Source organism: Sceloporus undulatus, chromosome 5 (assembly GCF_019175285.1).
Source record: "Sceloporus undulatus isolate JIND9_A2432 ecotype Alabama chromosome 5, SceUnd_v1.1, whole genome shotgun sequence".
NCBI lineage: Eukaryota > Metazoa > Chordata > Lepidosauria > Squamata > Phrynosomatidae > Sceloporus > Sceloporus undulatus.
The window spans coordinates 159,323,704-159,348,286 of record NC_056526.1 but is presented as its reverse complement, the minus strand read 5'-3'; the positions used below and the strand labels follow the sequence as shown (position 1 = coordinate 159,348,286).

Genomic DNA, 24,583 nt, shown 5'->3' with positions numbered 1-24,583 from the left:
CCCTGGCCTTGCTGGGGCCCAGGAGGGAGCGTCTCCGCGGCTGGAGCTCCAACCGCGGAGAGCCCTCCCAGGCCTCAGCAAGGCCTTGGAGCCGCCGCAGCGGCTGAGGTGGCCGCGGTGGGCGGGGCCGTCCTGGTTTGGGCGCCAAACCGGACCGGGACCGGGACGGCACCGCCCAAAACGGGACTGTCCCGCCGGGGGGCGGGATATGGCAACCCTATATGTATCAGATTTAAAGGGATGAGGAGGAGATGAATCTAGCCATAGGCCTTGTATTAGTCAAACCTGATTTAGCGTCAGATCCAGGGAATCAAATCCATTTGGACACCAGTGCAACTAAATGTGCTTAACCTTTTCTGGATCAGGCCTTCAGTTTACAACAATTCTAGCCTATGTGTGTATTCATAAATAGTTCATTAGCCATAAAGTGAAACTATATAAGAGTCCTATTGAGACAGATCATGGAATTAATACTCCTGGTGTGTGTTTTATAGGCAGCATCTCTGAAAGACAAGTGGGGTCTAGGTTACAAGCCTAGCTATAATCGATCCAAAAGCATTTCAGCCTCAGGAAGACCACCTCTGAAAAGAATGGATCGAACAAGGTAAGAAACAAATGGTTATACATGTGACAGGCCAAAGATATTAATCTATACTGTATACTTACTTCTCAATTTGAAAATGTACAATATAAAAGTATATTTAATCTGTTGATCCAGAGGTTGTACCAAAAAAGTCAGTGCAAAAAGGCACAATTCTTGTAATATTTTTGTATTTTAAAAATTCCCCATTATCAGTTAAATGTTGCATGCTGCAAATCTACAAAATTTGGAAAAATGGTGTTTGTAGAAGATGTTCAGGCCATGATTTTAAGTCAGAAGGAAGTCCATAATAATGAAAAATTTCTCTTTTTAACTTTTATAGCACAGATTTAAAGTATGCATAACATAATCAAGAGGTTAAGTATTACTAATAGTAAATAACACTTTTAAGTTGTTTCTTGCCTTGATAAATATAATCATACTTTTTTCTCCAACATTGTTTATTTGATAATACTGTAGTACTCGACTTGGAGAAAGTGAAGACCTTCCAGAAATACGTGTGGATGGAGCATCTCCTGGCCCCAGAGTGTCTTTCAATATACAGGACACGGTAAGGGAGATCTGAGAATTAAGCAATTAATTACATAGTTGAAATACATACTAGAAATAAGTGTGGTTACTTGGATATACAAAACATCATTTATCATTCAGCATGCACAATGCCATTATTTTTTTTAATAATATTCCAAGTTAAGAAAAATCTAAATACGTTCATATTTAATGTATCTTGCCCTATGAGGAAACCATGCCCTATGAGGAACGACTTAGGGAGCTGGGGATGTTTAGCCTGGAGAAAAGAAGGTTAAGAGGTGATATGATCGCCCTGTTTAAATATTTGAAGGGATGTCATATTGAAGAGGGAGCAAGCTTGTTTTCTGCTGCTCCAGAGAACAGGACCCGGAACAATGGATGCAAGCTGCAGGAAAAGAGATTCCACCTGAACATTAGGAGGAACTTCCTGACAGTTAGGGCTGTTCGACAATGGAATGCACTCCCTCGGAGGGTGATAGAGTCTCCTTCCTTGGAGGTCTTTAAACAGAGGCTGGATGGCCATCTGTCAGGGATGCTTTGAATTGGATTTCCTGCATGGCAGGGGGTTGGACTGGATGGCCCTAGTGGTCTCTTCCAACTCTATGATTCTATAATAATAATAATAATAATTTGTTTTATTTATATACCGCTATTCCAAAGATCATAGCGGTGAACAGCAAGTAAGCTAATTAGCAAGTAAGCTAATTAGCAAGTAAGCTAATTTGCCCCCAACAGTCTGGGTACTCATTTTAGCGACCTCGGAAGGATGCAAGCCTGAGTCGAGCTTGGGCCCTTTGCTGGTCTTGAACTCGCAACCTTGTGGTTTTGAGTAAATGGCTGCAGTACAGGCATTTAACCACTGCGCCACCAGGGCTTGATTCTATGATCTTAATCCAGTAATAGGAATGGCCAGTAATAGGAATGGAAAAGTATAAATCTGTTTAAATATCTCTATGTTAGTATATGTGCATATAATGTTACATACATATGCATGTTATCCATATGATTGATTCAGCCTTGTACAGCATCTGGGAAGAGTTAAAAATAGTCAAATATAGCAAGTTTTCATATTCTTTAATGAAATTTGATTTTCATATCATATTTCCTCCTTAAATGTGCCAGTTTCTTATGTATATATATATATGTTTTAATTTCTTTTTCTTTTTCATTTTCAATTAAGTTGAATAAAACAGTTTTGGGGATTGCACAACAATCCAGCTGCCAAGGGGAAGGGTATTTTCAGGTATTTGTAAAAACAACAAATATACTTATTAATCGCATGGAAAATCTGCTTCATTGATCATCTCTGACAGCTAAGCAAAGTGTACCACAACACATATAGGCAACATTTTCACAAACCACAGAATATAGCAGTATTCACTTTCTTTGTGGGGGTCTCCTATTTGGTTTGGTGAAATTTTGAAACCACAAGCAGTTGTCTTCTAGAATAGAGGTACAGTACTCAGGAAAAAGCTGAATAGCTTTTACAGTCAGCAGTCTGGGGCTGATTTACTATCATGATATTACTATCATGACACAACCCAGAGCTTGGAAAAGTTACTTTTTTGGGTGATTTCAGATTCTGGCAGTTTTAGTCCAAAAATGAATGTTTCCATGCTTTGACCTTACTTTTTCAGGTAGATGTAGTCACTGGCAGGTTATTGAAAATAGATAAGTCATTTCTTATAAAGTATTCACTCTAGATGAATTGTCTAAGAACTTTAAATTGATACTTATAACTATCGTTTTGACTCCAAAATTCAGTTTTTTATAGCTCTGAAATGAATTTGCATATCATTGGGTTGGACCTATGCTAGGTTAGTTGTACAGTGGGTCCTCCCCTTACGTGGGGATCCGTTCCGGATCCCTCCATGTAAGGGGAAAGCCGTGTGTGCTAGAGCCCCATTAGAAGTAACAGGGCTTGCTCCTGCGGTATACAGCGACATTAGTTCTTCTGGGTCGTGCAAGGGCTTTTCCGGCACAGCTTTTGGGCGCACTATACTTCAGTTCCACTGAAATCGGTGGATTTTTGCATGGTCATGGCTGGTTTTTCACAATAATTTCAATGGCTAAAGTGACAGGAATAAAAGGAAAACACTTTAAATATGTCAAGACCTTTTAAATTTGTCCTTTGTGATTATAGGCATCCTGCTCTTTTTAACAGCTCACTTTTGTATGTTCTACTGTTTCAACAGATCTGAATTATAGCCATGTACCGCACTTTCGACTCCTGGTGTGCTCTTTTAATTACACACTATGCCACCCATCCTCTTCGATTTGGCACACTGTTTTTTTTCTCAGTCTACTCAGCGGGCTATGGTTGTTGTTTTTTCCCCCTCAGTCTAGTTGGTGCCCTCAAGTGTCCAGTCTTGCATCTGCTAGTGAAAAAAAAAAAGAGATCTGCTTCTCAGTCACTCCCACTTTTTGACACTCCTCTTGTCCCTAACTTGTCATATAAGCAGGGGCTTCCTGTAATGGTATCTAATTTGTAGGCCATCCTTCTTTTTAACTGGACTTCCAACTAGAAAACCTTCCATGCTAGTGTGAGGAGTTCCTACAAGTAGAAAATATATTCTGGTGTGGTTTTTTTCCTTATAAAATGTAATCAGTACTGTCCAAACTACATTTGTTGAACTTAAGTGTCATTCATTTCAGTTTGAATTAAATGTAACCAACTGAGTTTGAATCCAACCCAGTATGTTCTAGAACGGTGGTTCCCAAAGTGGGTGGTATGCATTACTGTGTTTCCTCATAACAGGATACACACACACACACGTAAGCATACAAATCAGAATGCTTGATCTGATTTTATAAAAGCTTGACCAGCTTTAATCAATGGAGTTTATTGTAGAGGAGGACAATGCACAGTTTTCTGGCACCAGTTTATATCTTTCTTTGGAATAAGCAAATCACTGTTCAGATTCTGGACTCATACATGTTCCATATTTTCTCAGATTTAGCAAAATTTAAGTCACAATTCACATTCAGTGTGTTTTAGAACTGCTGACACTAAATTCCTTACGTTAGAGTACATATCATTAACTGTTTTACAAAATATGTTCTGTGCTAAACATAGAATAGCTTTTAATTTAATAAAGACACAGAATCTGTTAGCAGGTTGTTCAGACACTTACTGTAGTTTTATGGAAATAATATCTCCCCTTACAAATTTTTATACATTATACATTGTTTCTCCCCAAATACATTCTTGACCCATGGAAAATTTCTCAGAAATTTTTAGTGGGTGGATTGCTTTTTTTAGTTTAGACACAGGAAATGTCTTCATAGGGTCTTGCCACTGTTGTGAGCTACTAAACTAAGGGGATCCTGCTCAACCTCCAGAAATATTCTTGAGCAATTTCCCTGCTTATCCAGTTTTTTTAGTATTTTGTTTTTTTAAATTTCATTTCACAAGATAAAAACACTTTAAAAACAATTTTTTAAAAAACATAATTAAAACAAACTAGTTAGAACAGTATAAAATTAAGATCTAAAAACATACAGAAGTTAAAACACACAGGCCCCAAACACATTGCAGAAATAATCCAGTTTGAGACCACTTTAACTGCCCTGACTCTGAGCTCTCTGACATAGAAGGCTAAATGTCTCACAAAACTACAGTTCCCAGAATTCCCTAGCATTGAGCCAGGGCAGTTAAATCAAACTGGATTATTTTTACAGTGTGTTTTGGACTATAATCTAATCTAGTGTTCTTCCAGTCTGAACGATCTGAACAAGGAAAAGCAACAACAACAAAGCTAGACAAAAACTTTCAGTACAATTTTACATGAAACATGCATTGCAGGACTCTGTTTATCCAAGAACAACCCAACATTCATGTACGCCCTTGAAAATCACTTTAGTACTTAAAAGTCCTTATTCATGGTTTTATCTATTATTTTTACACAGGATATATGTTAATATAATACTTACATTTTCTGTCAGCATTTTGCATGCACATTCATTCATTAACAAGTTCTGTTAATTTCTCTCATTTACAGGAGATCTTGGGGTTTCTTGCTGTTCTTTAGCTTTCCTTTAAATTATTAATTTAATCATTAAAGTATTATATCAATCTATGCTTATGCTGTCTGTATAACATGTTACATTCATCTTTCTTTCTAAGGTTGTGTCTGAATCTGTTCCCTCATCTGTTTGTAAAACATGCTCTCATGATTTAATTTTCTTATATCAACACTTTGCTCTATCCAAAATAAGAAATGTTAACCTCAAAGATTATTTGCATTGCTTTCTGTTTAAGACATCTGCTTTCCCCTGTCCTTGATAAAGACAGTAGGTATAACCCGAATGTCTTTTTTGTTTCTTTGTAATCAGTTTCCAGAGGAGACAGAATTGGATCTTTTGTCAGTAACCATTGATGGTCCATCCCATTATTCATCTAATAGTGAAGGATCATGCTCAGTATTCAATTCACCCAAAACTCCAGCTGTCTTCTCACCAAGCATTCCCTTCCAGCCTGAAGAAGGAAGACGAGATGACAGCTTGTCTTCAACAAGTGAGGATTCTGAAAAAGAAGAAGATCATGAAAGAGAGAGGCCTTATTTTTACCGGAAAACACAGTGAGCTTGTTTTTAAAATAAACTTCACATTACGATTGTGGATTACAGCCTTTCATTAGAAATAATTACGTACAGAAAGAGGTTTATCCTTCTGTAAATACTGCAGTTACTTTACATAGAATGATAGCACGAAAAGCTAGTAGCACTTGGAACGGGATGTAATTCTGTAGTAAAAGTACATTCTCTGTATGTATAAAGTTCCAAGTTCAGATATTTCTTAATTGAGTATGGGGAAGAATTCTATCTGAAAATATAAAGTCCTGTGTGAGAATAATTTATGTACACAGTACTGAATTAAGTGTACCACTTGCCTGATTCAAGATATGACAGCTTCCTGTGTTCTTAAATTCCCTTTAAATATCTGAGTGCTTAAATTATATAGCAAAATGACCTTAACATGAGTGTACTACATGAACTCAGTGGGTCAGTTCAGACAACATGCTAAACCAGAGAACCATAGGAGCCCTGACTTGTTGGTCCATGTTGCTTTATTGGTCCTGCTTGCAGCAGGAACAGCTAAGTGGTGGAAAACATGTGGCCCATTAACTTCCTGCAGCCCCGAGAATCCACTTTTGAGACCCTAGCCTAGCCCCCCCCTTTAAAAAGTGTTTTGTTTGACTGCCAGTTAACTTTCTTTATTTTTTAAGAGGCCCGTGCTTGGCCTAAAATGGCCAAGGAGGATGGCATAAAATGTTGAAATTGTCCCCCACAACCCTAAGGAAGATGGGGAAACGTTTTAGAACCTGCAAATAGCGGTGGGGGCACAGCAGGGATATGTGGTGCTTTAAGGTTCCATGCAAAGCTTGTGTGGTCTCACATGTCCTAGCAGTTGCCCATCCCTAGGCTAAACAAGCCATGGAGTATCACTATTTGTTTCTTACCATGCTGTCTGAATGTAGGCACAACTCCCTCTCCATTAGTTTTGTCCCCAACAAGAAAGAGAAGTAAATATAAAATAACCACACTTTGATCTCTTTTTACTTCATTGTGAAAAACAAATCAGAATACAAGCTACACCTCCATTTAGATAATAAGAAAACCAGGAAGCAAATCTTTGTGGTTTGTGTCATTGCTCCAGATGTAGCAAGAAACAATCAGGCAGTGTACTCAAGCATGAATAACTGACAAGCCATCATTCCCATGGATTCTTCACTTATCTTGTCATTCAGATGAGTCCAGTGGTTTACAATTTGCATTTTCTTACTCTATTTCTTCAATTATAAGAGTAGTCATTGTTTCATTTCTCACTTACCTTGAAAAGGCTGAGATGATAGGAAATTCATCAAAATGTTTTATGCTACTGACACTTAATAAGAACTGTTCCATTAGTTTCCAAATGCTTTGGTGGGTTTAAGGGTAAATTATAAATGACAGCAGTAAAATACTACCTGTAAAACATATTTTTAAGAAATCACATTCAATAAGTCAAATAAGTTTTTTTGTCAAATGCTTCAAAACACTTTATTTTTTTTCCAGGACTCTTTCTCGTAAAAAAGCAACAGGCTTTGCTGCTGTCCACCAGTTGTTTACTGAACGGTGGCCAACATCTCCAGCCAACAGAAGTGTGACTGGAACAACTACAGAAAGGAATATTGACTTTGAACTCGATGTGAGAGTTGAAATTGATTGTGGGAAATGTGTATTGCATCCAACTACACTTCAGCAAGAACATGATGACATAAGCTTAAGACGGTAAGAATGCTGGAAAAACAGATTATGTTTACCAAATGATATTGATAAGGACAATGTGCTTTTGATCTTGAGCTTCTGAAGTCTCAAGTAAGATTAGCCCAAAACCTGTGTCATATATTAGTGCCATTTTCTGTGGGATGATTCATAATAATTTTTATGTGAGGTCTAAAAATAATCTAGAGCCGTAGGGTATTTGTCCCCCACAACCCTAAGGAAGATGGGGAATTAGCTTACTTGCTAATTAGCTTACTTGCTGTTCACCGCTATGATCTTTGGAATAGTGGTATATAAATAAAACAAATTATTATTTGTGAGTGCAGAATCAGAATCAAAGATATGCCACAGTATCCAACAACTAGAGTCAGAAAGCATATGCTCTTCTTCATCTCTTATTCAGACATATGGATTACTACATACCTGCAAAAACCATCCTCAGACCTTTTCAGAGCAAGGAACATTTTGAGGGAGCTGCACTTCTCTTTCAGCAGACAGCCATAATTCCTATTCATTCCCTTCATTGCTTTCTGTCTATCACAGCAGAAGGAATTGTGCTCTGATATTTGAGTATTTTTGTTATTTTTTTTCCTGGTGGTTTCTCGTTCTGTTGTTGTTCTTTCTTTGCTTACATGTTGCCAACAGCAATCATGATTTGCCTCACTTTTTCATATAGCAAGTTGCAGAGTACACCATCATCCTCTCTACAAACTCCAGTCCATCAACAATGGCTTAAACAGAAGACAGTGGTTCTTCTTTGTGGTCTCTCTGACTCACACAACTGGTTTGTCCTGCGTCTGTGCACTGCCTGTTTTGGTGCGTAGGAAATCATTGTGTGACTAGGATGGTGTTGTTCTTGTTCTCCTTCATATAGCTATAATCTTTGTGAAAAGAAGTATTAATAGGATTGAATAAAGCAGAATAAAAAAAACTGCACATCTCAGCATTTTAAACAAAGTAGACAGTATCGTATATTCTATTTGGAGGTTAAAAGACCTACTTTGGGAAAACCCACTTCAAAGCAGTAAAAATAAATGTCCTTTGCCAGCTGAACGCACCTTCCGCATTCTAAAGTATTTTGGCAGTAGTCCCACCCATCTTTGCCAACCTTATATAAGGGGCTTCCGCTGAAGTCTGCCAGTCCACCACTACAACTTCCTCATCAGGAACAGACTGCGTGTTCAGATTGGAAGATGTCTTTTGAAGATTGATCATTGGCATGAGCCTTGAGCCACGCTACCCTCGGAGCTTTCTCGGTACTGCTGGCTTCTTTTAAGACGTGGCACAGTATGCAAGACATTAAACTAGTTAGGTCCCCAAGCTCCATGAGGGCTGTCTTGGTCAATTCATCACATCTCCTTTCTGGTTCCCAGTCAGCATCACACTACATTCCAACAACACCCACCATCATTCATATGGTTACCCGATCACCTTGCCTTTAGGCAACATCCTTTCTCCAGTCTTTGTCCTCCAACAACCATCTTAGAACTGAAATCACTGTTTTACATTCACCACTTGTTTTGCATTTCTGTTGGTATTCACCTGCATTGCTTATAAAGATCTTGTCCTGAACACGTCATTCCATGCTTCTGAGGAAGTAGACAGATCTATGAAAGCCTATGCTACCAACTTCTTGTTTTCTCTCAGTCTCAAAGATGTCCTCTCTATAAGATTTATTGACCTAAGAGGAAAGTGGAATATGGCACCTGGACATGGAAAGCATAGGTCTCTAGGCAGTATGCTTACATTGAAGCCGCGCTGCAATAGAATGAATTGCGCATGTGCGTCACCGTGCCCAAGCCCCATTATATTCAATGGGGCTTGAGCATATGCGTTATTCACCTTACACAGGGGGTCCAGAACAGATCCCCCGCGTAAAGCAAGGGTCCGCTGTATTACCAGAGGAGCATGTTATATGCTGGAAGCTGCAAGGAAACTGGGTCCAAGACAGTTGTATTACAGCAAGCAAGCTCTGTTGAATGCTTTCTTTGAGGAACATAGTTGCACCATGGTATTGTTTGGCCTTCCAGAAGTGTTCCATTTATTGGTATTAGGAGACTGCACTTGTCATATCTAGAAGTCTGCTTGCCAAATGACTTCATCTCTAAGCCAGATGGTGCATCATGTTTTATGCATCTACTATTGAAATCTTTTGTGAAGGAATAGCAGAATGTTCACCTTCCATCAATAGGCCATACTTTTCTTCTAGCCTATACTGGTGTTGTCACAACTCACATAGGTGAAAACAGACTGGCAGTAAGAACTGGTTCCCCAGTGGCATGGGGATTTGGCATCCAGACAGTTCACAGCCCTAGGAAGCCAGGAAGCCACATGGCTGACTGCACATGCGGCGGCCACACAGCGTTTATGTGACACAGCATTTACACGCACCACACCACAGAAACACTGAAAACTTGTTGCTGCTGCAGCAAAACAGGGCTTTTCCCAGCTCAAAAAGGAGTGACTTTCTGCCGCTTCTTTTTGAGTCAGGAAAACGCTGGATTGGGCCTGCACTGTGCAGTTGCTGCAGCCCTGATCCAGCAATCAAAGAGGCGGCATGATGCTGCTCCTTTGGTGCTGTCTGTTTTGCCCCTTAGGGTCCTTTCAAACCAGTAGCTACTTATGATGTCTGGTTTCTGGTACTGTATGGTAAACAGCCTTTATTCAGGTGTTTATTTTGGTTTAAATTGTATGCTTTTTGTGCTGCCTGCAGGTGGAATTCTAGGTCAAGTTCTTCATAGATTCTGCAACAAAATATGACTTAGCGAGCAGGGTTAGAATGTCCCATTCGCTTGGAGGAAATTGAATTGTACACACTCTCCATGTGCATTTTACACATGCATACATTTTAATGGTTTTTTGTTTCACAATTTGCATTATAGGTTTCAAAATTAGTTTGTTGTGACAACAAATTGTGCTTGGGTCTGCATTTGGTTCCATGATTTTCAAACTAGATTAAATCTTCTCACCCATCTCTGTGATGCAGTTTCAGTTTTATTCAAACTGAATTTAAGGAACCTGATGTAATATTTTATTATTGCCAATCCTATTTTTAATTAGGTACTCTAAATCAGTGTGTGTGTATAGAAATGGCAGTTTGAATGAAGCACTGTAAGAGACAATATATTAAACGAAAAAGGCAGAAATAGTAAAAAGTATATAGTTGGACCCAAAGGTACTCTTCTGCAAATGGAAGGAATATTTCCATTTGTGGAATTGTTCAGATAGTTTCCATGAATGGAAATGTGGAGGGCTGGGGATGGGGGAGGATTGTTAGTTTCTTCCTAATCTTCCCACATCATTTGCCACATTGCTTGGAGGGGTTCCTATTCCTTCACTGAAGACTGTCATGGACATGACAGGGAGAAGGGAAAGCAGAAATCCAGGAACACTCCACATGTGTGGAATGATGTTCAGAAAATCTAAAGCCAGTTCATAATTTGGTTTCAGTTGATTGTAACAATGCTCATTTCAGGTTTTGAAAATTATGTAATGTTAAATTTACATTCCTGTTAAATAAATAATGGGTATTGCTATTTATTTTTTAGAAGCTATGATCGCAGTTCCAGAAGTTTAGATCAGGAATCTCCTTCAAAAAAGAAGAAATTTCAAACGAATTATGCATCTACTACTCACTTACTGGCTGGAAAGAAACTGCCATCGTCTCTGCAGACAAAGTCCAGTGACCTGGAAACAACAGTATTTTATATTCCTGGTGTAGATGTAAAGGTAAAAAAAAATCATATGGGAAGTCTAGGAAATGCTTATGTTTTCCATAAATGAAACGTTTCATCACTTGACTGGTTCTTCATGTGATGTAGATACCAAGACAGTAATAACAAAACATAGATATGAAACAATGTACAAATCTGATTTCAGATAAATGTTAAGATCATTTTAGAGTGAACATGTTCAGCCCAGAAGGTATGGGTCAATCTATGGTTTGTCCAGTGTATATTCCCTTCATCATTTACCAGATTGGCTGAATGCTAGTCTGGAATCAAAGCAGAGCTAACCTGACTATGAAAAATAACTGTTGCAAACAGTGTCTTGAGCTATATGGGATGTGACCTGATCCAGTAGAGTAGTGCTTACTTTCTTAAGTTCATCTCTCATATAAAATTAAAATGATATAAAATCAAAATGTGGCAATGATAGTAAACTTTGAATTATCAGATAAGTTTCTGAGGTGTGGCTAGTCACATAGGTGTGGCTATGTTCTGAGGTGTGGCTATGTTTCAAAATGGAATGAAATGGCATTCCATTCCATTTTGAAACATAATATGGTGGTGAAAATTTGCTTTTCTGTTGTCCATTTCCAAGTAGACAGAAACTTTATGTAGAGAAAATAGCAATCCAATATGCTGACAATGCTCAGTAGCAGTACATTGTCAATGCTACATAAACAGAATAGTAAAACCAACAAAATATCATTCTTCCAATCAATGTACATTTTTTTTCCTTTTAAAATCTTTTTTTTAATTTATTTTTATTTTTATTTTTTTTGCTGCTGTAACACAAAAACTTTAGTTAGGTTTTCTTTCCCCTTTAGCTATTCATAAAGTCTTTTCATTGCATAAATACCTGTTAGTGAGCAAAAGATAAATGAAATTCAGTCTTCAAGAGTAATAATGTTAGTCTGCTGGAGCAAAACCAACAGACAGCTTGTTGGCACTTCAAATACCTCCAGATTTATTGTAACATATGTTTTTTGTGGACTGCACACAACAGATGCTTAAAGCATTGTCTCTGTACATGAATGCAGAAAAAACTGTAAGCCATGTTTCCAACACTATGTTGGAATACACATTTCCAACAATACAAGTTTCCAACATTATGGAATGGAAACTGTAGGTAAATCTATTTTATTTTAGAATACCTATTATCTCTCCCAAAAATATTTTAGCTAGTATCCAAAAGTTGTTAAAAATGTCACAGAAGGCTAAAAACAATTATAAACCAGTCAAGCAATATATAAAAATTACCTTAAATACAGCAACAACACAACACAGTGAACAACAAAAATATTTCCAGAAAAATGACAGCTAAAATATCTTCAGCTTTATTGAATTTTTTGAGCAGACTGAAGCAGTTTTGAATTGGAACAGTTATTTTTTCAGTATAAAATGTAATGGGTTACCTGTCTCCCAAAGTGTGTGTTTTATTAAACTGTTCTTCCAGGTTGTGAGAATGTCTGTGAGAAAATGTCTGTCTATGCCGATAGTTAGGGATAGCGATACATTTACAATTTTGTCTCATTGCAGCTACATTATAATTCAAAGATGTTAAAGACCGAGTCACCAAATGCATCGAGAGGGTCATCTCTGCCAAGGACTCTTTCCAAGGAATCCAAACTGTACGGTATGAAAGATACTGCCATGCCTCCTGCTCACAGCAGGGCTAAAACTTTACTTCCTCCCCAACCTCCACCTATTCCATCAGGTAGAGATTTCTCTTTCATGCTGCACCTTTGTATTTAATTCACACAGTTCTGTGGAGTTCAATGCTTACACATATATTCTGTTTTGTATTTAATAAAGCATTGAAATGATGTGTACAGTTGGCCCTCCATATTTGCATCTTTAATTTTTGCAGATTTGACTATTCACGGATTTGATTAATATGTTCTCTCCAGGTATCTCTAGGTCCTCCTGCGTGACTGCCAGAAGTTGACAATAGAGTCACACTGGAGGACCTAGGGATTTGAAGAGAATGAGATATTGGACTTACCATGAAGATTCATTCCTCCAGCATGATTTTATGGTCAACGTCTGCCAGATATGGACCACAGAATTGTACTAGCGATTCCTAGAGAAGTATTCTGACATTTAAACAAAAAAGCAGGTTTTTATTTGAGTTTTTTTCCCACATTCACTAGGAGTCATGTGTCCCTAATTACCACTGTAATTCTAATTGCTGCCAATTCTTACTAGAGTACGGAATATTTCCGTAGTTAGGGACAAAACTGTTGCACCTTAAAGATCTGTCTAATTTATTCTTTTCTTAATATCAAAAATCCACCAAACAGTGATACCTTTATTGGACCAGCTATGATAACATCTGAGATGAAAATAAAATTCCGGCAGTGGCATTCCCCTGCATAATGGTGAAATCAGAAGAGTTGGAAGGAGAGCAGTGCCTGTCCTCACTGCAGCACCTCATGTGTTCCCAAAACCAGCTCTTTAAAACTAGAAAAACATGTAGCCCATTTTCAAGCAGCACAGAAGGATAAGATAGGGAAAGGATGCTGCAGCAGTGAGCAGAACATTGGATTCATCTTTTTGTTTCTTATTAGTGTTTAAATAACTCATATTTGAGCAGTTATCAAATTGGTTGATTTTCATTGAAAAACTTCCTTTTAAATGCAAACTAGTAGAAAAAGTTGGCTTTTGTATAAATATCAGTTTTGGAACTAATATGCTGATCTTTAGATTATTATGTTTAAAAAATCCATCCTGATTAGAAAGTTTGGAACTTGATTGAAAACATTATTTGAACGGACACTTCTTGGTTATTAAAATCCACTCCACCTGGCAGGATTGTGAAATTGACCTGAGTTTTTATCTACTACAGCCAGATTTCAGTTGGTATCCTAATGAATGATTTGTAAGTAATTCAGTGGACATGACTTAACCTGACTTAAACTTTTCTTGTTTTTTAATTTGTTTTTAACTGAAAGTGTTGAGCTGTTACTCTGCTAAATTAATTCTTTTATGAAATCTTTCAGCCAAAGGAAAAGGAAGTGGTGGTGTAAAAATGGCAAAACTATATGCTTGGGTTGCTCTGCAATCTTTACCAGAAGAAATGGTGATTAGCCCATGCTTGCTAGACTTCCTAGAAAAGGCCCTTGAAACAATTCCTATAACTCCAATAGAAAGGAATTATACAGGTATCGTATAGCAGATTAATTTGTTTCCACCATCGGTGTTAAGTCTACTTCCTAAGTCTATTTTCATGAAATTTGTCTTTTTGTATCAATAGTTTCTTTGTTCTTTTAAAGCTGTCAGTTCACAGGATGAGGATATGGGACAGTTTGATATGCAAGACCCTTTAGAAGAATCCACAGCATCATTAGTATCTTCATCAACATCAGCATACTCTTCCTTCCCTGTTGATGTAGTGGTATATGTAAGAGTTCAGGTAAGGATAATGCCAATATAAATTGTATCTTGGGGGTTACTCATATCCTGATTAGATCAGCAGCCAAAACTGATAGTTGTTTCTTCATGTTATATGGTTATTGATAACACGCTAGTAATGCTTATAAGGGAAAACTTATAGTTTGTATTGGTACTCACCATACAGTTTCCATTTCATATCTGTACAAAATTTGTCCATTAATTTAAAAAGTTATTTGCATGTCTTGCATTTGTAAAAAGCATTCTGCATTAGTTATCTGAATAAAGTGAATATTATGGCTCATAATAATTCTCTGGAAGGATGACTGAAGAAATAATCCAATACATATGGATTTATCCCCACCCACCAGAGGTTCACCCCAGTGTCATTTGCTGCTAAGCCTGCATTTGAACTGTAGTTTGTAAAATTCAGTTCCAATACCCTAGACATTCGTACTGTATTTTTTCCCTTCTCTTCTCTTGATGCTTAAGCCATTTAACATGCTAACTATGGTACTGCAGTTTGTTCAATTGGAACTCTTACTATAAATTCTGCTTTAAAATGTTCTACATATTCTGAAGCATTTCAGAAAAGTTATAAATCCTTGTAACTTTTAAAATATATATTTTACAAATACACATATTTACATCATGATACCTAACAATTACTGTTGCACAACAGTTCTTTGCTTTCACCAACTTTAATTTTAAACTGAGTTACGAGACTTTTAACACATAGTTCTGATAGGGAAAACCGTTTTGCTTTGTCTTGTTTTTTAGCTATCGTGGGTCCTTCTAAATTGTTCTTGTGTGCCTAGTTATGAAATGGATGTTCTCTGAAAACTGTGGATAGCTTTGATGACAAAGTTCTTCAGAAATTGATAAATGTTGAGGATATGTGAACACTCATATGAGTCTTCTTTCTGTCATAACAAAACAAGTACTGATAATTTAAGTGGCTATATTAATGCAGTTGTGAGCCAGAGACATGGCTACTTCACCCTTAATTTAGCATTATATTGCCAATTACTTCAGCACTCACCCATTTCTTCTTGCTGTGAAAGGTTAGATAGAAACACTTTTTTCTTTACCTACATTAAAAAATTAATTCTAAAAAGTTAGGAGTTGATCCCTGAAATAGCACAGTTTTTGTTGGTTGTTTTGTCAGTTCTAAATGTGAACTAAAATATTGGTGTGTTGTTTTTTAGCCTTCACAAATCAAGTTCAGCTGCTTACCTGTGTCACGAGTGGAATGCATGCTCAAACTTCCCTCCCTTGACCTTGTATTTTCTTCCAATCGTGGGGAACTAGAAACTTTAGGTACAGCCTTGCCTACAGAAAATTCTTCACAAAGTGGGTCAAAGATGCCTGTTAAAACTGTCTCACCAGGTAAGATGTAATTTAAAATGTCTAGACATTCAGTAGCCTTGATGGTTGAATTTGGTTTTATAACAAAATTGCTGTGTTCACATGTAACACTAAAGCACAGTTCAGTAGTACAAAAAAGCTCCTGGGTGAATTTTCTGCATATATGCTTCTGCCTCTCCTTTCCTTTTCTTGCATTGCTATAAGGTGGTCAGAAACTTTCCCTTCCATCTTGACTAAATGTGGATACTTGTTTTGCTCAAAGTAAGAACCATGGTTAATACTAACTGTGATTTATGGAAACAGTCGAATACAAGAATGTAGACCATAGTTTAAAAGCTAATTGAGAAGCATTGCCATAATTTGTAATTGATATTAACCATAGTTTTATTAGACTTGAATAGTCTTCAAATGCAACTCTGTGTAAAGACATCAATCCTGATTTAATATAAATAGGCTGTTGTCCAATCTGGATGTAACTAAAGCAGATCTCATTGTGGCTTAGTGTAACCTAACCCAGAAATGGTCACAGTTGCGTACCATCCTCATCTGGAAAGTACACCCATCCCCACCCCACTCATGATTGTTATGCATCCAACAGCAAAGCCATGTCCAATAGCATACCCCAATATCAAGCTTTATTTTTCAGCCCTAGCTGATCAATGATGAAACTCCACAAAGAACTACTCTTTCCCCTTGCTAAGAACACTTTTGTCTTGCTTGAATAAGGCTTAAATATTTTGGCCTGTTATTGCCTTGAAGCATTTATTCTGGCCATCAACAGTTTACCAGGAATCACCTGGAAAGGGAAATCAGATTAGGCCTGAATGGCAATGGCAGTAAAAGTCAGATCTGTGGATAGGCTCATCCAGTGGTTTCACATAGATGTTAAATTACACAGAGGACTTTCTGGAACCTTATAATTGACCATAGACCAAAGCTGAAGGAACAGAACATCCCTAGCACTATTTTCTTAAATGGATCTCTCAGGAAAACAGAAACAATGGACACAATACCTCCTCTCACATGATGTAGTCATCATCATGGTGACAAAAGCCATCTGTCCCTCCCAAACTATGCCTAAAATCAGAGTGAAATTTCATTCGAGAACCTCTGAATCTTCTGCCCTACAACATGTCTCAAAACCTTACCCAGGAACAGAATGTTTATGGAGGCCTATGGTGATCTGAGATAGGGGAAACAGACAGGAAGGAAGGGGTAGCTTAAAGCCACTCCTTCCGAATATGGATTGGGGCCATGGCAACCACATGATGTAGCCCCAATTTGCCTTGAACCTAGCTCCAAAAGGAGCTTCAAGATGCTGCTTTTTGGGCAATGGAAAAGCTGTCTTTTGCAGCTGTGCTACAGCCCCATGGCATCTTCAAGATGCTCTGGTGGTGTGCAGTGCCTAAATGCCACACTGCCGGAGCATCTTGAAGCTACCCACGTATGGGTAGCTGCCTGGCTTCCACGTGGCTTCAGGGCATGCAACATGTAAACACCATGTTCTGATGATACCCTGAATGCATTTTTTAAGGACCATCTGTTCCAGCCCATAGTTGGATCAAGAGTGTTTTTGAAAAGAGTAACTTAGACGAGGTACAGACCGCCCAAAAAAGACAGTCTGCCAGCGCCTTGTTTTGCTCTACGAGGAAGCCGCAGTGCACAAACCGCACAGCTCCCTCGCGGAGCAAAAAGAACACACAAAAAGTGGGTTCTTTTTGTGGCGCCATAAAGACGCCATAGTGCACCAATGATGTTGCTAAGCATCCGCCACGTCAAAATGGCAGCGCCCGTGTGTACAGAGTGCCGCCATTTTGACACCCTCGTCACGTATTAGGGGTGTGGGCGGTGCGCCCTCAGCCAACCCCTAGCACGTGACGAAGGGCGCTAGGATTGGGCCTTAAATGACAGAATAGCTTGTTGCTTCAAAAAATGGAATTCATAAAACTTAAGTCTCATTTAGCCAGATCAAATATGGTCTCCATGTTAGTGCTGGAATGTTGATGTTTCTTTTAGTGCCTTCCACAGCCTTGTCTAACTAAATTTTGCCATAGCATTTGGATACTAAAATCTGAAAAATAATAGTGTTTGTATATGTAAACTTTAAAAGGAAACAAGCACAAACGATCTATGAATGAAAGGAAATGATGAAGCCTTGGTAGTGCAGCGGTTAAATGCCAGTACTGCAGCCACAAGGTTGTGAGTTGAATCCCATGCAGGGTTCCAAAGGCCACTCAGCCTTGCGTCCTTCCATAGGTTGTTAAAATGAGTACCCAGCTTGTTGGGGGCAATTAGCTTATACATTGTAAACCACTTGAGGAGTGCTTAGTTGACTGATAAGCGGTATAGAAATGTACCTGCTATTGCTATTGCTATCTGTGTTTTTCCCTCTCAGAATGTAAATTCATGTTCCTTGTGACAGATCCTGTGAGCATTTTGCTTGGACAATTCTGTTGAAACACCAGGTTCACATTGATGGTGTTATTAATTGTGTGTGTCATAAGTGGCTTTGGACTATTTTTATCAGACAACGTTCATATGTCTTATGCTAAGCTATTTTTAATGTGAGGAAATTTTCTTATATGGCGTAAGAAAGGATGAATGTTTGAAAGAAAAAACACTAGCAAAATTTCACTAACTGTGCTAAGTTCATATTTGGGTTTCAGTCAATGTATGCAAAACTTCTCTTTCCAAGGTGACATCTGTAGTTAGTAAAAGCCTGTCCTCAGGAATTTTTAGATTGTTTTCAGAAGATACTTAAGTTTGCACTTTGGATAGTAACCACACCAAAGAAATGCACAGTGTAAACTCTGAAGAACATGTTTCTATATATATTTGTCCAGATAATGAGAAAATCTGATATTCCGAAAAGGAATAGTTGATTTGAAATAGAGATGATTTCGATGGTCTTTAGAACTGTCCTGCAGTGCATATGGTTTATTAATCAATATGTGTTTTTCTCCTCTCTTTGCGCTCTAGGTTCCTCTCCAGGATTGAGTAGCCCTTTTGGCAGAACACGGCATAGTAGCAGCCAGTCAGATTTGACTGGCTCTAACAGCAGCTCTTCAGGTCTGAGTTTCACAGCCTGTATGTCTGATTTCTCCCTTTATGTATTTCATCCCTATGGAGCAGGGAAGCAGAAGTCCAGTGTGACCGGCCTGACTTCTGGATCGGGATCTTTAGGTAACAACAGAATGCAGTATTTTACAAAAAATGATTTGCATGTTGCTATGTTTTGAAAGAATCCTTTTTCAAAGGGAACTTAGGAGAAAAATTCTGGAAAAGGCATACTGTGGATGGAACAAAGTTTATGTCTTAAAGTTTATGTATGTAGTGGTTACGCTTTCATCATCTGAAATGTATGAAAAAATTATTTCTTTATTCAAGTTTTTAGAATCTCTGAGACCATGAATGTTCTAATATTGGCATAAGACACATAATCAAAATAATTACTTATAATTATGGCCAGTATTCTGTATCAGCTACTTAGATAAGTATACTTAACTGATTGTGACTAAGTAGCAATATGGAACAGTTATCTAGGGTTACTCATCCGTAATTGTTTTGCATTCACAATTGCTACATATTCATGATTGTGGCAGTATGGCCACAATCATAACTACCTCTTCCCAACTAGTTTTCTGGGCATCAGCTGCATGGAGAGAAGACAATCCATTCTGCCTGCAATCAGAGCATGGTAGAATGATGTTTCTGTCAGGTTTGGATGGGGGGGGGGAGAAAAAGTTACTTAAGCCCCATAGAGACAGGCCAAAATAAAGCTGCTTTGAGTCAGTTTGGAGGTATGCTGTTTCAGTGATGCATGCGTACTAAGAGTCCGGAAGCTGCACCAAAGCTGCACTCTAGTCCTTAGGACTGGATCGTGGCTTTGGCACAGCTTCCAAACCCTTAAGACGCATGTATCATTTAAACAGAATACCTCCAAAGTGACCTGAAGCAGCTTTATTTTGGCCTGTCTGTATGGGGCCTTAGTTAAGCATACTTAACTAAGTAGCTGATACAGAGTACTGGTCTGTGTCACTTGTGCTAAATTCAAAGCCTGCAGTCACTTTGGAATCTTAAGATTTAGTAAAAAGTACAATGTTTTGTTGTTTCAGGAAATGTAGATGAAGAAGCTTCATCAGTTACTGGTCGTAAAGATTCATTGAGTATTAATCTTGAATTTGTAAAAGTTAGTCTGTCAAGAATAAGACGCTCAGGGGGACCTACCTTTTTTGAGAGTCATTCTGCAAGCAAATCGGCAAACAAGATGGACACAACATTAATAAACATATCTGGTATTTACTGATCTTGTTTAAAGTTGGATTCAGTCCTTTATACATTTTTCTCTTGCAATATTTTGTCCTACTTGTTTTGTGAAGATATTATGATGCATTGTTGCAATTTAGACTGAATTATCACCAAACATTTTGGAATATTGAAATTTAGGATGAATTCAGCTCTAGACACTGCATTCTGTTTCATAGTTAATATAACCCTTTCAAGCCTATGGCAGGCCATCATAGCATCTGTAAAGAGTTCATCGAATTGTGCCAGTATTTCCCACAATAGCTTGAAAGCTTTCTACTGTAGCATGCTGTAGTTCCTAAACAACTCTTACAAATTATAAACTGTTTAAAATTTTAAACATTTGTATTATTAATCTGTAAAAAAACAGTGCTTCTCTTTGTATTTATAAATGAAGTAGATTTTAAAGGCATAAGTATAATAACCAAGGCAAAATATGAAATATAAATTTAACCTGCCCTTTATATTACTTTTTTATTAGCTGTTTGTGATATAGGTTCAGCTTCTTTTAAGTATGACATGAGGAGACTGAGTGAGATTTTAGCATTTCCAAGAGCTTGGTACAGGAGGAGTATTGCAAGACGCCTCTTTCTAGGTGACCAGACAATAAATTTGCCAGGTAGGTCATAATCATGCTGTTATTCATCAGTACAAAAAAAAATTATAATTAAAAGTCATGTCATAGTGTTCAGAAGTGTTTCTCTTTACTATCTTGCTTATTTTATAAAAATTCTTGCTGCAATGGAATAACCTAGTTAGTTGGCATCAAAGCACACTGCAGAAATAATCGAGTTTGAGACTGCTTTAATTCCCCTGGCTCAAAGCTAGGGAATTCTGGGAATTATAGTTTTGTAAGGCATTGAACCTTCTCTGTCAGAGAGCTCTGGTGCCAAAACAAACTACAATTCCAACTATTCTCTAATAATAATAATAATAATAATAATAATAATAATACATTTTATTTATATACCGCTTTTCCATAGATCAAAGCGGTTAACAAAATACATAAACAAAACAAAGGAGATATGTTAATGAATATACACTAATTAATCAGCCTTTACCTTAACTAAATACAATAAGTTAAAACAAACCACATTAACAATAAATAAAATTCTACACCTCCAAACTGTCACACATTTATCTACGTAATGCAATACTAACATACCAAGATTTAACATTAAAACAATTGAAACAATCAAGGAGTCTACTAATAACAATCCCATCATTTCTAAACACTCAAACTCTAGCAATGAAAAGCAGCAAGTGAGACATAGCCACTCCACATCTTGAACATCACTGAGCTCTTTACTGGCTACTGGTCCATTTTCAGGGTCAGTTCAGGATGCTGGTTATGAATGATACAACCTTAGACTTCTTAAATTCAAACTACCATATGAACCTCCCTGAGTTTTAAGATTGAAGAGCAACCTCTTTGCTTGGTCTTGCTAAACTCACCGGCACATTTGGTATGGACATGAAAAAAGACCTTCTTAGTTGTTCCCAAATTGTGAAATTCTCTTGCAAAGGAGGCTAGGTTGCCCCCCTTCCTGTTCTGCTACCATAACAAGCAAACACCTTTTTACTTAATCAGGTTTTTGATAACTGACTGGTTGTTGAGGAAGACACTTCAAAAAGGAGGGGGTATTATATTATTCCCCCGCCCCTCTAGCACTGAACCAGGGCAGTTAAAGCGATCTCAAACTAGATTATTTCTGCAGTGTGTTTTGGACCATTGAAGACATAGGTTAGAATTGGAATCTTCATCAAATGTAGGTCAGACAAGAAAAAATTACATGGCACAGTAATCTTCAAAATTTATTTTATGTAATAATAACCTGCCAAGCGAGGACCACAAAAAATGATAGCATACTTTCAAATTTTTCATTCTCAGTAACATCTGGTCCTGGCACACCAGATTCTGTTGAAGGGATGAACCAGCATATGTCCCCAGAATCATCACGAAAAGCATATTGTAGGACATGGGAGCAGCCAAGCCAGTCTGCTTCGTTTACACACATGGCTCAGTCACCAAATGTTTTCAGTGAACACAACACAAGCAGTAATATGTCACCTGGAACAACGTCTCATAGTCTAAAATCACCAGCTGTTTCAAGATCCAGGAGCGTGTCAGACTCTGCAGTTCCCCAGAGAGGTAAGGTCATTCTTTTATTGCTTAAATTCATATGCTAGTATGTAATACTGTCAGCTCTATGCATTTATATAGTTTTTGATTAAACAGAGTCATATGTGGAACATACTTGATATAAGAACTCAAAGTACAAGCATTTCTACGTTTTAATTTGGACAGATGCTGTCTTACTGTGAAAACAGAGTCATCCCTCCCCATCCACAGATTCAACCATCCATGGATTGAAAATAGATTTTTTTAAAAAATCCAAAAAGCAAACCTTTATTTTGCCGTTTTATATAAGAGACACCATTTTACTGTCCTACTGTATTATAATGGGACAGATTTTGATATCCACAGGGGGTCTGGGAACTAAACCCCAGTGTATATCTACTGCACTGAGTTGTGTCCACTCACCAAAGAAGGAACACTGCTCACAGAATGGATTCCCCATCATTGCTGGGCATCCTTCTATCTGCCCCTCCCAATCTGCTCTACAGGGTTAAGGGTTCCTTGAGCAGATTTGGAGGGCCAAAGTGTATGGGGGAGATGAAGACTCACTATGTAAATAGATGTCTGGTTAAACAACCTTGAATAGAGTGCATTACAGTTAGGTTTAAAGTATGCCATCAGTGATGGTTTTAATGATAAACCTAATAAATAAAAATCCTAGCGCATGTATATGAGCAATATAGTGATGCTTTGAAGATATACAGTATAAGGTGAGATTTAGAAAGAGATTTTTCTCCTAATCTGACTTTTGTCATATAAAGTGGAGCACAAACCAGTATACTCTGTACTTTAAAAATAGTTAACATTATTATGGACATTGGTGCCCATCCAGGCTTTAATGCAGGGAAGACTTTTTGGAGAGGAGTGTCAACTGGTGATGGAAGAAGCTCATGCTTTTGCCCCTTATCAAAAATTTACCATTGATTAATGGTGATAGATATGAATTTCAAAGATAGATGGGAGAGGGATTAAGAATATCAATTAACATCAGTGCATCTACATGAAATACTGTAATTGAGAATATGAAAAGAATGTTTATGGAAGTTAGATCAAAAGAATATCAATTGAAAATAATATGTAAATTGTAGCTGATTGTACACACCAGGTGGATATAGTAAAAGGCTTGAAGTCAAATGCAATATATTGGTCCTGTGGAAATTGAGTTGATATTTTTAGACACATATAATGGGAATATAGCAACGTAGGAGAGTTCAGGGGAAAATGTATGAGATATAATTTTGAATTTGTTGCTTTTGTGATATATTCTCGAAAAACAGCAATTTTGGAACTGCAGCTTTTCTTCCTGGTTTTACTGGGTGCTTATATACTGCCAAAACAGCAAATAAAACTTTGCTATATAAATATTAGAAAGCTGTTAAATGGTACACTGTGTAATGATGTTTAAACAGTTGCTGGTATATACTGATTCAATGTAAAATTTGAACAGCAGGGAAGATTGAATGTAGCTAATAAATACAGTGGTACCCCGGGTTACGAATTTAATTCGTTCCGCCGCCGCGTTCGTAACCCGAAATCCTTCGTAAGCCGAAAAAGCCATAGGCGCTAATAGCGAAAGCCGCGATTTCGTGCGAAAAAGCGCCGAAAAGCACCAAAAAATTTTTCGTAACCCGAAATAACCTTCGTAACCCGGAACAGTTTTTTTCTATGGATTTTTTTCGTAACCCGGAAATTTCGTAAGGCGGCGCATTCGTATCCCGGGGTACCACTGTATAGAGAAATATTGGCTTCCTTTTTGAATTTCTGGAACGTACACAGACAAAATAGTGTTATCACATCAACTTTTGTAGATGTACTATGAATAGAATTGTTATTCTCTACCTTAACTCAAGAGATGAACTATATAATCACATTGCGAACTTTTTTAAAATTAGAAATTCATACAGTAGATTATTTGTTTACCCCAGTATATAAAAGCCTCCATCAGTGCCAATGGAGGCTTTTTAAAACCCTGATTGCAGCACTGGCAGGCATATGTGCATTTGCCCATATACATGAATAAAATCGGAGTATTCACACTAAGAAACCCATGTCTCACTCACTGATCATGTAGCTTGGCTCATGGGCTAAAAAAAGGTTGCCTTCCCTGCTCTTTGTTTCTGGCAAATGGAGCAGCTGATATGAGGATTGTCTACATCATCACACTAATAATTTAATGTGGAATATTTTTCAAAAGCAGATATCCAATAATAATAATAATAATAATAATAATAATAATAATAATAATAATAATAAT

The 24,583-nt window shown here is 37.6% G+C and overlaps 1 protein-coding gene across 11 annotated transcripts in view; it reads left to right on the top strand.

The window, feature by feature from the left end:
* KIAA1109 (KIAA1109 ortholog) overlaps positions 1-24,583 on the top strand; it is a 154,510-nt gene that overhangs the window by 116,175 nt on the left and 13,752 nt on the right. For 6 of the 11 annotated variants that reach the window (XM_042470608.1, XM_042470610.1, XM_042470611.1 and 3 more), the window contains 14 exons: positions 495-604; positions 1,061-1,151; positions 2,313-2,375; positions 5,468-5,712; positions 7,189-7,404; positions 10,947-11,127; positions 12,663-12,840; positions 14,126-14,287; positions 14,399-14,538; positions 15,725-15,905; positions 18,864-19,067; positions 20,000-20,179; positions 20,671-20,808; positions 22,081-22,341. In XM_042470608.1, coding sequence (XP_042326542.1) covers positions 495-604; positions 1,061-1,151; positions 2,313-2,375; positions 5,468-5,712; positions 7,189-7,404; positions 10,947-11,127; positions 12,663-12,840; positions 14,126-14,287; positions 14,399-14,538; positions 15,725-15,905; positions 18,864-19,067; positions 20,000-20,179; positions 20,671-20,808; positions 22,081-22,341 — 2,350 coding nt within the window. The remainder of the gene's footprint in view (positions 1-494; positions 605-1,060; positions 1,152-2,312; positions 2,376-5,467; positions 5,713-7,188; positions 7,405-10,946; positions 11,128-12,662; positions 12,841-14,125; positions 14,288-14,398; positions 14,539-15,724; positions 15,906-18,863; positions 19,068-19,999; positions 20,180-20,670; positions 20,809-22,080; positions 22,342-24,583) is intronic. The other 5 variants (XM_042470617.1, XM_042470615.1, XM_042470616.1 and 2 more) reach the window with 3 other exon arrangements.